At 43.7% G+C, this 17,841-nt stretch overlaps 2 protein-coding genes across 2 annotated transcripts in view; one reads left to right on the top strand and one right to left on the bottom strand.

Moving 5' to 3' along the window:
- LOC118942808 (histidine-rich glycoprotein-like) overlaps positions 1–12,547 on the top strand; it is a 28,268-nt gene extending 15,721 nt beyond the window's left edge. Inside the window, exon 3 of the mRNA XM_036956522.1 lies at positions 12,534–12,547. Within this exon, the coding sequence (XP_036812417.1) occupies positions 12,534–12,547 (14 nt within the window). The remainder of the gene's footprint in view (positions 1–12,533) is intronic.
- Positions 12,548–16,635: 4,088 nt separating this feature from the next.
- LOC118936467 overlaps positions 16,636–17,841 on the bottom strand; it is a gene marked incomplete at its 5' end in the record, with an annotated part of 41,334 nt that continues 40,128 nt past the window's right edge. Inside the window, 3 exons of the mRNA XM_036956521.1 lie at positions 16,636–16,876; positions 17,078–17,202; positions 17,307–17,678. Coding sequence (XP_036812416.1) covers positions 16,718–16,876; positions 17,078–17,202; positions 17,307–17,678 — 656 coding nt within the window. The remainder of the gene's footprint in view (positions 16,877–17,077; positions 17,203–17,306; positions 17,679–17,841) is intronic.

Here is a 17,841-nt window from a genome sequence, read left to right as displayed (position 1 = left end):
CCCTCACACTAGACTACTGACATAACCCCTACTGACATAACCCCTCACACTAGACTACTGACATAACCCCTCACACTAGACTACTGACATAACCTCTCACACTAGACTGCTGACATAACCCCTCACACTAGACTACTGACATAACCGCTCACACTAGACTACTGACATAACCCCTCACACTAGACTACTGACATAACCGCTCACACTAGACCACTGACATAACCCCTCACACTAGACCACTGACATAACCCCTCACACTAGACCACTGACATAACCCCTCACACTAGACCACTGACATAACCTCTCACACTAGACTACTGACATAACCCCTCACACTAGACTACTGACATAACCCCTCACACTAGACCACTGACATAACCCCTCACACTAGACTACTGACATAACCCCTCACACTAGACCACTGACATAACCCCTCACACTAGACTACTGACATAACCCCTACTGACATAACCCTTCACACTAGACTACTGACATAACCCCTCACACTAGACTACTGACATAACCCCTCACACTAGACTACTGACATAACCCATCACACTGGACTACTGACATAACCTCTCACACTACACTACTGACATAACCCCTCACACTAGACTACTGACATAACCCCTCAAACTAGACTACTTACATAACCCCTCACACTAGACTACTGACATAACCCCTCACACTAGACTACTGACATAACCCCTACTGACATAACCCCTCACACTAGACTACTGACATAACCCCTCACACTAGACCACTGACATAACCTCTCACACTAGACTACTGACATAACCCCTCACACTAGACCACCGACATAACCCCTCACACTAGACTACTGACATAACCCCTCACACTAGAGTACTGACATAACCCCTCACACTAGACTACTGACATAACCCCTCACACTAGACTACTGCAACACTGTTTCCCCTGATATAACCCCTCACACTAGACCACTGACATAACCTCTCACACTAGACTACATACATAACCCCTCACACTAGACTACTGACATAACCCCTCACACTAGACTACTGACATAACCGCTCACACTAGACCACTGACATAACCCCTCACACTAGACCACTGACATAACCCCTCACACTAGACCACTGACATAACCCCTCACACTAGACCACTGACATAACCTCTCACACTAGACTACTGACATAACCCCTCACACTAGACCACTGACATAACCCCTCACACTAGACCACTGACATAACCCCTCACACTAGACCACTGACATAACCCCTCACACTAGACTGTTGACATAACCCCTCACACTAGACTACTGACATAACCCCTCACACTAGACCACTGACATAACCCCTCACACTAGACCACTGACATAACCCCTCACACTAGACTACTGACATAACCCCTCACACTAGACTACTGACATAACCCCTCACACTAGACTACTGACATAACCCCTCACACTAGACTACTACAACACTGTTTCCCCTGACATAACCCCTCACACTAGACTACTGACATAACCCCTCACACTAGACTATTGACATAACCCCTCACACTAGACTACTGACATAACCCCTCACACTAGACTACTGACATAACCCCTCACACTAGACTACTGACATAACCCCTCACACTAGACTACTGACATAACCCCTCACACTAGACTACTGACATAACCCCTCACACTAGACTACTGACATAACCCCTCACACTAGACTACTGACATAACCCCTCACACTAGACCACTGACATAACCCCTCACACTAGACTACTGACATAACCCCTCACACTAGACGACTACAACACTGTTTCCCCTGACATAACCCCTCACACTAGACTACTGACATAACCCCTCACACTAGACTATTGACATAACCCCTCACACTAGACTACTGACATAACCCCTCACACTAGACTACTGACATAACCCCTCACACTAGACTACTGACATAACCCCTCACACTAGACTACTGACATAACCCCTCACACTAGACTACTGACATAACCCCTACTGACATAACCCCTCACACTAGACTACTGACATAACCCCTCACACTAGACTACTGACATAACCCCTCACACTAGACCACTGACATAACCCCTCACACTAGACTACTGACCTTATCCCTACTGACATAACCCCTCACACTAGAATACTGACATAACCCCTCACACTAGACTACTGACATAACCTCTCACACTAGACTGCTGACATAACCCCTCACACTACACTACTGACATAACCGCTCACACTAGACTACTGACATAACCCCTCACACTAGACTACTGACATAACCCCTCACACTAGACTACTGACATAACCTCTCACACTAGACTGCTGACATAACCCCTCACACTAGACTACTGACATAACCGCTCACACTAGACTACTGACATAACCCCTCACACTAGACTACTGACATAACCGCTCACACTAGACCACTGACATAACCCCTCACACTAGACCACTGACATAACCCCTCACACTAGACCACTGACATAACCCCTCACACTAGACCACTGACATAACCTCTCACACTAGACTACTGACATAACCCCTCACACTAGACTACTGACATAACCCCTCACACTAGACCACTGACATAACCCCTCACACTAGACTACTGACATAACCCCTCACACTAGACCACTGACATAACCCCTCACACTAGACTACTGACATAACCCCTACTGACATAACCCTTCACACTAGACTACTGACATAACCCCTCACACTAGACTACTGACATAACCCCTCACACTAGACTACTGACATAACCCATCACACTGGACTACTGACATAACCTCTCACACTACACTACTGACATAACCCCTCACACTAGACTACTGACATAACCCCTCAAACTAGACTACTTACATAACCCCTCACACTAGACTACTGACATAACCCCTCACACTAGACTACTGACATAACCCCTACTGACATAACCCCTCACACTAGACTACTGACATAACCCCTCACACTAGACCACTGACATAACCTCTCACACTAGACTACTGACATAACCCCTCACACTAGACTACCGACATAACCCCTCACACTAGACTACTGACATAACCCCTCACACTAGAGTACTGACATAACCCCTCACACTAGACTACTGACATAACCCCTCACACTAGACTACTGCAACACTGTTTCCCCTGATATAACCCCTCACACTAGACCACTGACATAACCTCTCACACTAGACTACATACATAACCCCTCACACTAGACTACTGACATAACCCCTCACACTAGACTACTGACATAACCGCTCACACTAGACCACTGACATAACCCCTCACACTAGACCACTGACATAACCCCTCACACTAGACCACTGACATAACCCCTCACACTAGACCACTGACATAACCTCTCACACTAGACTACTGACATAACCCCTCACACTAGACCACTGACATAACCCCTCACACTAGACCACTGACATAACCCCTCACACTAGACCACTGACATAACCCCTCACACTAGACTGTTGACATAACCCCTCACACTAGACTACTGACATAACCCCTCACACTAGACCACTGACATAACCCCTCACACTAGACCACTGACATAACCCCTCACACTAGACTACTGACATAACCCCTCACACTAGACTACTGACATAACCCCTCACACTAGACTACTGACATAACCCCTCACACTAGACTACTACAACACTGTTTCCCCTGACATAACCCCTCACACTAGACTACTGACATAACCCCTCACACTAGACTATTGACATAACCCCTCACACTAGACTACTGACATAACCCCTCACACTAGACTACTGACATAACCCCTCACACTAGACTACTGACATAACCCCTCACACTAGACTACTGACATAACCCCTCACACTAGACTACTGACATAACCCCTCACACTAGACTACTGACATAACCCCTCACACTAGACTACTGACATAACCCCTCACACTAGACCACTGACATAACCCCTCACACTAGACTACTGACATAACCCCTCACACTAGACGACTACAACACTGTTTCCCCTGACATAACCCCTCACACTAGACTACTGACATAACCCCTCACACTAGACTATTGACATAACCCCTCACACTAGACTACTGACATAACCCCTCACACTAGACTACTGACATAACCCCTCACACTAGACTACTGACATAACCCCTCACACTAGACTACTGACATAACCCCTCACACTAGACTACTGACATAACCCCTACTGACATAACCCCTCACACTAGACTACTGACATAACCCCTCACACTAGACTACTGACATAACCCCTCACACTAGACCACTGACATAACCCCTCACACTAGACTACTGACCTTATCCCTACTGACATAACCCCTCACACTAGAATACTGACATAACCCCTCACACTAGACTACTGACATAACCTCTCACACTAGACTGCTGACATAACCCCTCACACTAGACTACTGACATAACCGCTCACACTAGACTACTGACATAACCCCTCACACTAGACTACTGACATAACCGCTCACACTAGACCACTGACATAACCCCTCACACTAGACCACTGACATAACCCCTCACACTAGACCACTGACATAACCCCTCACACTAGACTACTGACATAACCCCTCACACTAGACGACTACAACACTGTTTCCCCTGACATAACCCCTCACACTAGACTACTGACATAACCCCTCACACTAGACCACTGACATAACCCCTCACACTAGACCACTGACATAACCCCTCACACTAGACCACTGACATAACCCCTCACACTAGACCACTGACATAACCCCTCACACTAGACCACTGACATAACCCCTCACACTAGACCACTGACATAACCCCTCACACTAGACCACTGACATAACCCCTCACACTAGACCACTGACATAACCCCTCACACTAGACCACTGACATAACCTCTCACACTAGACTACTGACATAACCCCTCACACTAGACTACTGACATAACCCCTCACACTAGACCACTGACATAACCCCTCACACTAGACTACTGACATAACCCCTCACACTAGACCACTGACATAACCCCTCACACTAGACTACTGACATAACCCCTACTGACATAACCCTTCACACTAGACTACTGACATAACCCCTCACACTAGACTACTGACATAACCCCTCACACTAGACTACTGACATAACCCCTCACACTGGACTACTGACATAACCCCTCACACTACACTACTGACATAACCCCTCACACTAGATTACTGACATAACCCCTCACACTAGACTACTGACATAACCCCTCACACTAGACTACTGACATAACCCCTCACACTAGACTACTGACATAACCCCTCACACTAGACTACTGACATAACCCCTACTGACATAACCCCTCACACTAGACTACTGACATAACCCCTCACACTAGACTACTGACATAACCCCTCACACTAGACTACTGACATAACCTCTCACACTAGACTACTGACATAACCCCTCACACTAGACTACCGACATAACCCCTCACACTAGACTACTGACATAACCCCTCACACTAGAGTACTGACATAACCCCTCACACTAGACTACTGACATAACCCCTCACACTAGACTACTGCAACACTGTTTCCCCTGACATAACCCCTCACACTAGACCACCGACATAGCCCCTCACACTAGACTACTGACTTAACCCCTCACACTAGACTACTGACATAACCGCTCACACTAGACCACTGACATAACCCCTCACACTAGACCACTGACATAACCCCTCACACTAGACCACTGACATAACCCCTCACACTAGACCACTGACATAACCTCTCACACTAGACTACTGACATAACCCCTCACACTAGACCACTGACATAACCCCTCACACTAGACCACTGACATAACCCCTCACACTAGACCACTGACATAACCCCTCACACTAGACTAATGACATAACCCCTCACACTAGACTACTGACATAACCCCTCACACTAGACTAATGACATAACCCCTCACACTAGACTACTGACATAACCCCTCACACTAGACTACTGACATAACCCCTCACACTAGACTACTGACATAACCCCTCACACTAGACTACTGACATAACCCCTACTGACATAACCCCTCACACTAGACTACTGACATAACCCCTCACACTAGACTACTGACATAACCCCTCACACTAGACCACTGACATAACCCCTCACACTAGACTACTGACATAACCCCTCACACTAGACTACTACAACACTGTTTCCCCTGACATAACCCCTCACACTAGACTACTGACATAACCCCTCACACTAGACTATTGACATAACCCCTCACACTAGACTACTGACATAACCCCTCATACTAGACTACTGACATAACCCCTCACACTAGACTACTACAACACTGTTTCCCCTGACATAACCCCTCACACTAGACTACTGACATAACCCCTCACACTAGACTATTGACATAACCCCTCAAACTAGACTACTGACATAACCCCTCACACTAGACTACTGACATAACCCCTCACACTAGACTACTGCCATAACCCCTCACAGTAGACTACTGACATAACCCCTCACACTAGACTACTGACATAACCCCTACTGACATAACCCCTCACACTAGACTACTGACATAACCCCTCACACTAGACTACTGACATAACCCCTCACACTAGACTACTACAACACTGTTTCCCCTGACATAACCCCTCACACTAGACTACTGACATAACCCCTCACACTAGACTATTGACATAACCCCTCACACTAGACTACTGACATAACCCCTCACACTAGACTGCTGACATAACCCCTCACACTAGACTACTGACATAACCCCTCACACTAGACTACTGACATAACCCCTGACACTAGACTACTGACATAACCCCTACTGACATAACCCCTCACACTAGACTACTGACATAACCCCTCACACTAGACTACTGACATAACCCCTCACACTAGACCACTGACATAACCCCTCACACTAGACTACTGACATAACCCCTACTGACATAACCCCTCACACTAGACTACTGACATAACCCCTCACACTAGACTACTGACATAACCTCTCACACTAGACTGCTGACATAACCCCTCACACTAGACTACTGACATAACCGCTCACACTAGACTACTGACATAACCCCTCACACTAGACTACTGACATAACCGCTCACACTAGACCACTGACATAACCCCTCACACTAGACCACTGACATAACCCCTCACACTAGACCACTGACATAACCCCTCACACTAGACCACTGACATAACCTCTCACACTAGACTACTGACATAACCCCTCACACTAGACTACTGACATAACCCCTCACACTAGACCACTGACATAACCCCTCACACTAGACTACTGACATAACCCCTCACACTAGACAACTGACATAACCCCTCACACTAGACTACTGACATAACCCCTACTGACATAACCCTTCACACTAGACTACTGACATAACCCCTCACACTAGACTACTGACATAACCCCTCACACTAGACTACTGACATAACCCATCACACTGGACTACTGACATAACCTCTCACACTACACTACTGACATAACCCCTCACACTAGACTACTGACATAACCCCTCAAACTAGACTACTTACATAACCCCTCACACTAGACTACTGACATAACCCCTCACACTAGACTACTGACATAACCCCTACTGACATAACCCCTCACACTAGACTACTGACATAACCCCTCACACTAGACCACTGACATAACCTCTCACACTAGACTACTGACATAACCCCTCACACTAGACTACCGACATAACCCCTCACACTAGACTACTGACATAACCCCTCACACTAGAGTACTGACATAACCCCTCACACTAGACTACTGACATAACCCCTCACACTAGACTACTGCAACACTGTTTCCCCTGATATAACCCCTCACACTAGACCACTGACATAACCTCTCACACTAGACTACATACATAACCCCTCACACTAGACTACTGACATAACCCCTCACACTAGACTACTGACATAACCGCTCACACTAGACCACTGACATAACCCCTCACACTAGACCACTGACATAACCCCTCACACTAGACCACTGACATAACCCCTCACACTAGACCACTGACATAACCTCTCACACTAGACTACTGACATAACCCCTCACACTAGACCACTGACATAACCCCTCACACTAGACCACTGACATAACCCCTCACACTAGACCGTTGACATAACCCCTCACACTAGACTACTGACATAACCCCTCACACTAGACTACTGACATAACCCCTCACACTAGACCACTGACATAACCCCTCACACTAGACCACTGACATAACCCCTCACACTAGACCACTGACATAACCCCTCACACTAGACCACTGACATAACCCCTCACACTAGACTACTGACATAACCCCTCACACTAGACTACTACAACACTGTTTCCCCTGACATAACCCCTCACACTAGACTACTGACATAACCCCTCACACTAGACTATTGACATAACCCCTCACACTAGACTACTGACATAACCCCTCACACTAGACTACTGACATAACCCCTCACACTAGACTACTGACATAACCCCTCACACTAGACTACTGACATAACCCCTCACACTAAACTACTGACATAACCCCTACTGACATAACCCCTCACAATAGACTACTGACATAACCCCTCACACTAGACTACTGACATAACCCCTCACACTAGACCACTGACATAACCCCTCACACTAGACTACTGACCTTATCCCTACTGACATAACCCCTCACACTAGAATACTGACATAACCCCTCACACTAGACTACTGACATAACCTCTCACACTAGACTGCTGACATAACCCCTCACACTAGACTACTGACATAACCCCTCACACTAGACCACTGACATAACCCCTCACACTAGACTACTGACATAACCCCTACTGACATAACCCTTCACACTAGACTACTGACATAACCCCTCACACTGGACTACTGACATAACCCCTCACACTACACTACTGACATAACCCCTCACACTAGACTACTGACATAACCCCTCACACTAGACTACTGACATAACCCCTCACACTAGACTACTGACATAACCCCTCACACTAGACTACTGACATAACCCCTCACACTAGACTACTGACATAACCCCTACTGACATAACCCCTCACACTAGACTACTGACATAACCCCTCACACTAGACTACTGACATAACCCCTCACACTAGACTACTGACATAACCTCTCACACTAGACTACTGACATAACCCCTCACACTAGACTACCGACATAACCCCTCACACTAGACAACTGACATAACCCCTCACACTAGAGTACTGACATAACCCCTCACACTAGACTACTGACATAACCCCTCACACTAGACTACTGCAACACTGTTTCCCCTGACATAACCCCTCACACTAGACCACTGACATAACCCCTCACACTAGACTACTGACATAACCCCTCACACTAGACTACTGACATAACCGCTCACACTAGACCACTGACATAACCCCTCACACTAGACCACTGACATAACCCCTCACACTAGACCACTGACATAACCCCTCACACTAGACCACTGACATAACCTCTCACACTAGACTACTGACATAACCCCTCACACTAGACCACTGACATAACCCCTCACACTAGACCACTGACATAACCCCTCACACTAGACCACTGACATAACCCCTCACACTAGACTGCTGACATAACCCCTCACACTAGACTACTGACATAACCCCTCACACTAGACCACTGACATAACCCCTCACACTAGACCACTGACATAACCCCTCATACTAGACCACTGACATAACCCCTCACACTAGACCACTGACATAACCCCTCACACTAGACCACTGACATAACCCCTCACACTAGACTGCTGACATAACCCCTCACACTAGACTGCTGACATAACCCCTCACACTAGACTACTGTAACACTGTTTCCCCTGACATAGCCTCTCACACTAGACCACTGATTACAATTATTATGTCTATATCAATTATCTTTCAAAATGTAAGTCTGTTTATCTAGCTGTCTGATAACACATTCTGATTGAATGGCTTGTCCTGCACTTTGTAAAAACCCAGAGTGCATTGAATGAATGTTGGAAAAAGATCTTGGTTCCTTTCTAAACATAGAAATGGGAAGCAAAGAGGACTCTGTCCACAAAATAGGTGAAGTGAACTAGCAAAGAGTTGAGTCCTCATTCAAAGGCAGGGGCAGAGTGAATACAAAGAGAACAGAGTTATGTTGGGGCGACAGGTAGCCTAGATCGAACCTTGCTAGATCGAATCCCTTAGCTGACAAGGTAAACATCTGTTGTTCTGATCCTGAACAAGGCAGTTAACCCACTGTTACTTGGCAGTCATTGTACATAGGAATTTGACTTTCCTAGTTGAATAAAAATAAATAAACGTTTGTTGCTCTATTTTGTCTCTCCTACTGTGTGTCTGTCATCCCATGTTTGTCCCTATTTAAACCTTACACGGCTCCTCATTTGCTTGAATTTGTTATTCATCTCTAAACAAACAAAACTGTCATGTGACATTTATCCCACTGGAAAAGGGGTTGAACAGAGATCAGATATTTTAAACAGGACCACATGTGAAAACACCTTACAGAACTTAGGGCTCATAAATGTTACAATTGATTCTTTACTTTGGCAATATTTGATTTAACTTGAACTAAATCAATGATATATAAATAAAGACCGATAACTGAGAAATTATCATGAGGTGGTCAAAACACACAGGACAAATACATAAGATCATTTTGGGGAACAAATGGGCCCAAAACGGACAGCTGATCCAAAGAGTTATCTTATTTCAGGAACAGTGAAGACTGTCCTCACGAGATATGGGCTGCCCACACTGGGCCACACAGGGCAAACTGGGACACACTGAGACAATGTCTTGGGGGACAATCTGTAGCTGATTAGCATGAAAGCTTTGGCCCAATGTGGGCATATTTGCTGGGACACACACACAGTAAACTGACCTGAGATTAGCAGGGTGAGATACAACAACGTTTCCATCACTGTGAAATTCAAAGGATATATGATTAAAATGAATGCACTTCAAGGTTGCAACACTTTACCAACACAAACTGTCTTTCTCCTTCTTTACTGATATGACCTGGCAGGACAGGTGGAGATAATGCTCCCCACATAGAGGGTTATCACCTGTTCAGAGACAGGAACAATCAGTGATTGTTAGGTTAGGTTTCTAAAGTATTGGAAGTGGGTAGGGATGAAAAACCTCAACACAACGTTTCCAGAGAGTAGGAACACATGGTGGATTATTCTACACTGGAACCTTCAAAACTAGGAATTTAAAAAGTATCTTATAAATATTATACACATTTCTCTACAATGAAATATGAAATATCTACAATCACAAATAACCTCACCTGTTGTTTGAAGAAAACTCTCTATCTCGCTATCCAACTCTCTCCCCTTTCTCTCTGTCTGTCTCTCCTACTGTGTGTCTGTCATCACATGTTTGTCCCTATTTAAACCTTACACGGCTCCTCATTTGCTTGAATTTGTTATTCATCTATAAACAAACAAAACTGTGATGTGACATTTATCCCACTGGAAAAGGGGTTGAACAGAGCTAGAGAAGGAAACAGTTAGAGGCTATACAGAACATGTTCATGTGATGGTTCTGTTGATCCTAACGAGATATCCCAGTCCTCTAGATAGACATATTGTCCAGAAATTGCCTCATTGTTTTCCGAAAAGGACCCAACTCCTTTTAATGAAAGGGTTGAGTAATTTCAAGAATTGTTCAGGTCAGTGAGAATTGAGAGTGATACAAGGTATCAAGAGAGTTCCAGAAGGACGATGGTCCAAGTCAACACCAATGCATCCCACAAGTTGTGTCAAGTAGGCTGGTAGTGGATTTCTACTCGAAATAGATCGTTCCATCGAATCCCTCATGATCAATTGGATTGATATCTGCTGACTGGTAAATTACTGTTAACTGTCATGGAGAGAGCAGGTGGTCCTAGATAAATACCTCCAGCATTGGGTGCTCTGCCCTCCCTCTCCTCTTTCATTGGGTGCTGTGACCTCCCTCTCCTCTGTCATTGGGTGCTCTGCCCTCCCTCTCCTCTTTCATTGGGTGCGCTGCCCTCCCTCTCCTCTGTCATTGGGTGCTCTGCCCTCTGCTCAAGTTTTGAAGGAGCGTGCAATTGACATGCTCATTTCAGGAATGTCCACCGGAGCTGTTACCAGAGAATTTAATGTTAATTTATCTACCATAAGCTGCCTCCAACATCGTTTTAGAGATTTTAGCAGTACGTCCAACCGGCCTCACAACCGCAGACACTATGTAGTGTGTGGTGTGTGGTGTGGACTAGTGGTTTGCAACGTTGTGAACAGAGTGCCCAATGGTGCAGGTAGGGTTATGGTATGGACAGGCATAATGAGTGCATAAAAATACTGTGACTAGGTCCTAAGGACAATCTATGACTAACAGTTAACTGTGACTAACAGTTATCTGTGACTAACAGTTATCTGTGACTAACAGTTATCTGTGACTAACAGTGGCATGTCTGTATTCCCTGCGAAATCAATAGATTAGGGCCTAATCAATTTATGTTCAGCGGGAAAATAATTAAGACATCTTCACTTTTTCCACATTTTGTTATGTTACATCCTCATTCTAAAATTGTTTTTTTTAATCCTCGTCAATCGACACACAAAACCCCTTTAGTGTCAAAGCAAAAACAGGTTTTTTAGAAATTTCTACAAAAACAAAATATTTAAAGAATACCTTATTTACAAAAGATTTATTTATATTCAGCCCCTTTGCTATATGACTCTATACTGAGCTCAAGTCAATCCTGTTTCAATTGACCATCCTTGATGTTTCTACTACAGTTATTGATTGGAGTTCAACTGTGGTAAACTCAATTGATTGGATATGATTTGGAAAGGCACACACCTGTCTATACAAGGTATAGCAGTTGACAATGCATGTCAGAGCAAAATAACAGGTCATGGGGTCGAAGGAATAATCCATAGAGCCCTGAGACTGGATAATCTCGAGGCACAGATCTGATCTGGGAAAGGGTACTAAAATATTTATGCAGCATGTAACTTCTCTAGGGTAGGGTGCAGCATTGGGAATTTTGGAAGAAAAGCATGCCCAAATTAAACTGCCTGCTACTCTGCCATGAAAGCTAGAATATGCATACAATTAGTAGATTTGGATAGAAAACACTCTGACGTTTCTAAAACTATTTGAATGATGTCTGTGAGTATAACAGAACTCATATGGCAGGCAAAAACCTGAGACACAATCCAACCCGGAAATGAGAAATCTGAGGTTTGTTGTTTTTTTACTCTTGCCCAATCGAATACACAGTGTCTATGGGGTCATGTTGCACTTCCTAAGGCTTCCACTAGATGTCAACAGTCTTTAGAAACTTGTTTGATGCTTCAACTGTGAAATGTGGCCGAATGAGAGGGGAATGAGTCAGGGGTCTGCCAGCAGCCACGAGCTCAGTCTCGCGCGTTCACGTGAGAATGACCTGCGTTCCATTGCATTTCTGAAGACAAAGGAATTCTCCGGTTGGAACATTATTGAAGATGTATGTTTAAAATATCCTAAAGATTGATTCTATACAACGTTTGACATGTTTCTACGGACTGTAACGGAACTTTTGGACATTTCGTCTGCAACTAGTGAACGCGCTTCATGACTTTGGATTTGTTTACAAAACATGCTAACAAAAGTAGCTATTTGGACATAAATGATGAACATCATCAAACAAAACAAACATTTATTGTGGAACTGGGATTCCTGGGAGTGCATTCTGATGAAGACCATCAAAGGTAAGTGAATATTTTTAATGCTATTTCTGACTAATGTTGACTCCAACATGGCGGATATCAATATGGCTTGATTTGTCGTCTGAGCACCGTACTCAGATTATTGCATGGTTTGCAAGTTTAAAAAAAATCTGACACAGCGGTTGCATTAAGGAGAAATATGGCTTTAATTCTGTGAATAACACTTAATAAGCCTTTTTGAAATCGGACACTGTGGCTGGATTTACAAAAAGTGTATCTTGAAAATGGTGTAAAATACATGTATGTTTGAGGAATTTTAGTCATGGGATTTCTGTTGTTTTGAATTTGGTGCCCTGCAGTTTCACTGGCTGTTGACAGGTGGAACGCTACCATCCCACATACCCTAGAGAGGTTAAAGGTCCCCAAGAACACTGTGGCCTCATGGAAGAAATTTAGAACCACCAAGACACTTCCTAGAGCTGGCCTCCGGGTAAAACTGAGCAATCGGGGGAGAAGGGCCTTGGTTAGGGAGGTGACCAAGAACCCGATGGTTACTCTGACAGAGCTCTAGGGTTCCTCTGTGGAAATGGGAGAAAATTCCAGAAGGACAACCATCTCAGCAAGATTCCACCAGTCAGGCCAATGCGGTAGAGTGGCCAGACGGAAGCAACTCCTCTGTAAAAGGCACATGACAGCATGCTTGAAGTTTGCCAAAAGGCAGATGAAGACTCTCAGACAATGAGAAAAAAGATTCTCTGATCTTATGAAACCAAGATTGAGCTCTTTGGCTTGAATGCCAACCGTCACGTCTGGAGGAAACCTGGCACCATAACAACGGGTGAAGCATGGTGGTGGCAGCAACGAGGGTGCCCAGTCCGGGGTCGGCGGTTAGGGTCCCCACACCAAAGACGTCACCAAAGCGGGGTGAGCCAGAGGTGGAGCGGGATCTACGTCCCGCACCAGAGCCGCCACCGCAAATAGATGCCCACCCAGACCCTCCCCTTTTGGTTCAAGTTTTGAAGTTTACTTTGTTAGAGGCAGTATAGCCGAAGTTAAGCTTCACGGTTGATTCTTCCTTTGTTGTTTTGTTGGCAACATTTTAAATAAAAGGAAAATGTATGCTCACCAAGCTGCACCTTGGTCTACTGGTCTACTTCTTTCGTCGGTCGTGACAAAAGCACGATGCTCTACAAACTGAGCCACACAGCACCACAACACACATGAGAGTTGGTAAGAGGCCACAAGATCATTGTTTGTTCCAGGAAATATCCTGGGTCTGGGTTGATGTGGAAAGTTCCCCTCTGTCTAATTTGAGGAAGTTATGTAAAATGTAACTAAAGCTCTGGTCAGCAGGACATGGTTCTAACTGATACCAGTGTATCAGAGTCCTGAAGAGAGGAGTTGATTAACATTATGTCTAGATGTCTTTATCATCAAGGTAAAATGTAACTAAAGCTCTGGTCAGCAGTACATGGTTCTAACTGGTACCAGTGTATCAGAGTCCTGAAGAGAGGAGTTGATTACACATTATGTCTAGATGTCTTTATCATTAAGGTAAAATATGTCAAATAAAAATAAGTTGAAACTTGAAGAATCACAACTCTAGACCGATAATGTCAATCTGTAACAGGTATTTACTTGATCATCAGTAAAGACATCTTCATTAACCAATAAAAAACATGCTGAGACTACATTGGCTATGCAGTATGTAAACTATGGTCTAAATACATTTACAATTAAAGTAATTTACATTCCAATTAGAAAAACACATTGATACTCACAGCGCTGTGAAAAAGTATTTGCCCCCTTTCTGATATTCTCTATTTTTGCAATATTTTAATACTGAATGTTATTAGATCTTCAACCAAAACCTAAAATTAGATAAAGGGAACCTGAGTTTGCAAAATGACAAACCATATTTATACTTATTTTGTCTGTTTAATTTACAAAGTTATGCAACACCCAATTCCCCTGTGTGAAAAAGTAATTGCCCCTTTACACTCAATAATTGGTTGTTCCACCTTTAGCTCTAATGACTGCAACCAAACACTTCCTGTAGTTGTTGATCACTCTCACATTGCTGTGGAGGAATTTTGGCCCACTCTTCCACGCAGAACTGCTGTAACTCAGCAAAGCATCCTCAAACCATCACACTACCACCACCATGCTTGACAATTTATATGAAGTGTTTTACTGAGGAATGCAGTGTTTGGTTTTCAGCAGAGACAATGGGACCCATCTAGTCCAAACAGTTAGTAGAAGGAACCATGAGTTCTGCTCAGTATCAAGTATCAGCAAGACAATGATCCAAAATCACAATCAAGTCAACATGAAAATGTTCAAAAGCAACACATTTGTAGTTTTGGAATGACCTCGTCAATGTCCAGACCTAATGATCCCATTTGAGATGTTGTGGCAGGACTTGAAATGAGCAGTTCATGATTGAAAACCCACAGATACTTTTTAAAACATGAACATTGGGTGTTACATAACTTTGTTGTGAAATAAATTAAATTAGTATGTAATTGTTGTGTTACTTGTTCACTCATGTTCCCTTCATCTAATATTCTGTTTTCTTTGAAGATCTGATAACATTCTTCATCTTAAATCTGTAAAATGTGAGAAAATTAGAAAGGAGACAAATACTTTTTCACGGCCCTGAATATCAACATAACTACGAATAACTCATTTACAGACATGATGTGTGAAATGTCTATCTTGAGAACACACCCTGTAATAAAACAACATGTCAAGAAAATTATCAAGAAAAACATCTCATGATAAAACACTATTGATGTTTATACTTAAACAATTTACTTAATAAGACACATTTAATTAGGTTCAGAAAATACATCCCAGTACAGATAATTAATCTAAATTTAAAAAAGAGAAAAGTTAGGAGAACATTTAACATAATTAGAGTTCTCTCTTTGTCATCTTCCTCTTCATCTTCTTCTCCTCTTCTTTCTTGGGAGACCCCTCTTCCTCCTTGTGGAAGACCTTCCCATCAGGCTGCTTTTTCCATGTCACTTTGATGTCTGCAGGTAACCCCTGCTCCTTCAGCTTGTTCCTTATCTGGAGAAACACAAAGACACACAGAGACACACAATATTGCACTCTGTAATAGTAATTCTAAAGATCTACAACTACCAATCCTTCCTGCTTTGCAGAGACATTCTTGACTTCAAACCTTTGACTCTATGAGGAGATCATAGAGGTGAACTGTAGAGTTTAAATCATTATTGAGTGGTTCTTCATGAACAGGGGGAAACTCACATCTTGTAAGATGGTGTCTTGAACAGCAGGATCGCTGATGTTCAGATGTTGATCCTTTGGGGTCATCTTCATTCTCACCACCTGTCTCTTCAGTTGAGGTTTCTCAGGGGTCTCCACAGCTGGACCTACAAGATAATACAATCCCACAATGACAGTAGTGAATCATGGGGGAATTAGAATTATCTTGTCATTATATTATTAAGACCAGGAGGAGAATGTTGTAACTTACCATAGCAGATGAAAGGACAGTTGAGGCCACAGGGATGATTTATCCATGGAGCATAATAATAATAATAATAATCATAATAATAACGATTAGAAGACATCAGAGTGCAGGTGTATCCCTGATCTGTTGAAGGCCATCCTGGCAACCAGTTTCTGAATGAGGAGTCACTCTGGTCTGACCATCTCCAGGAGTCTAGAAACAGACCGATCCACACAGGAAGTCCCATCAGGGAAATCTTCTTCTCTATCTCTGTGTTCTCAGTCTGGTTCCTCACACTGACCAGGTCTGTGTGATGCTGTCTGCAGTAACTCTGAGCATCTATCCAGGCCTTGTTCTCCTGAATTAAGACATATGTTAGGTTGGTGTCTTGTTTTCCTGCAAAAGTCAAATGTAATAATCAATATAAATATCCAGTGAAATATAATCTACTGATCATTTATAGTACATGTTGTCATTGATTTGATAACAGATCAATAACTGATTAACAACTTAAAGCTATCATGAGTCTATGTTTCAACTCAATGGCAGCTCCAGCACT

This window comes from Oncorhynchus mykiss, chromosome 21 (assembly GCF_013265735.2).
Source record: "Oncorhynchus mykiss isolate Arlee chromosome 21, USDA_OmykA_1.1, whole genome shotgun sequence".
In the NCBI taxonomy this organism is placed as follows: domain Eukaryota; kingdom Metazoa; phylum Chordata; class Actinopteri; order Salmoniformes; family Salmonidae; genus Oncorhynchus; species Oncorhynchus mykiss.
Note: the sequence above shows the minus strand (reverse complement) of the source record. Positions and strands in the feature narration are given on the sequence as shown.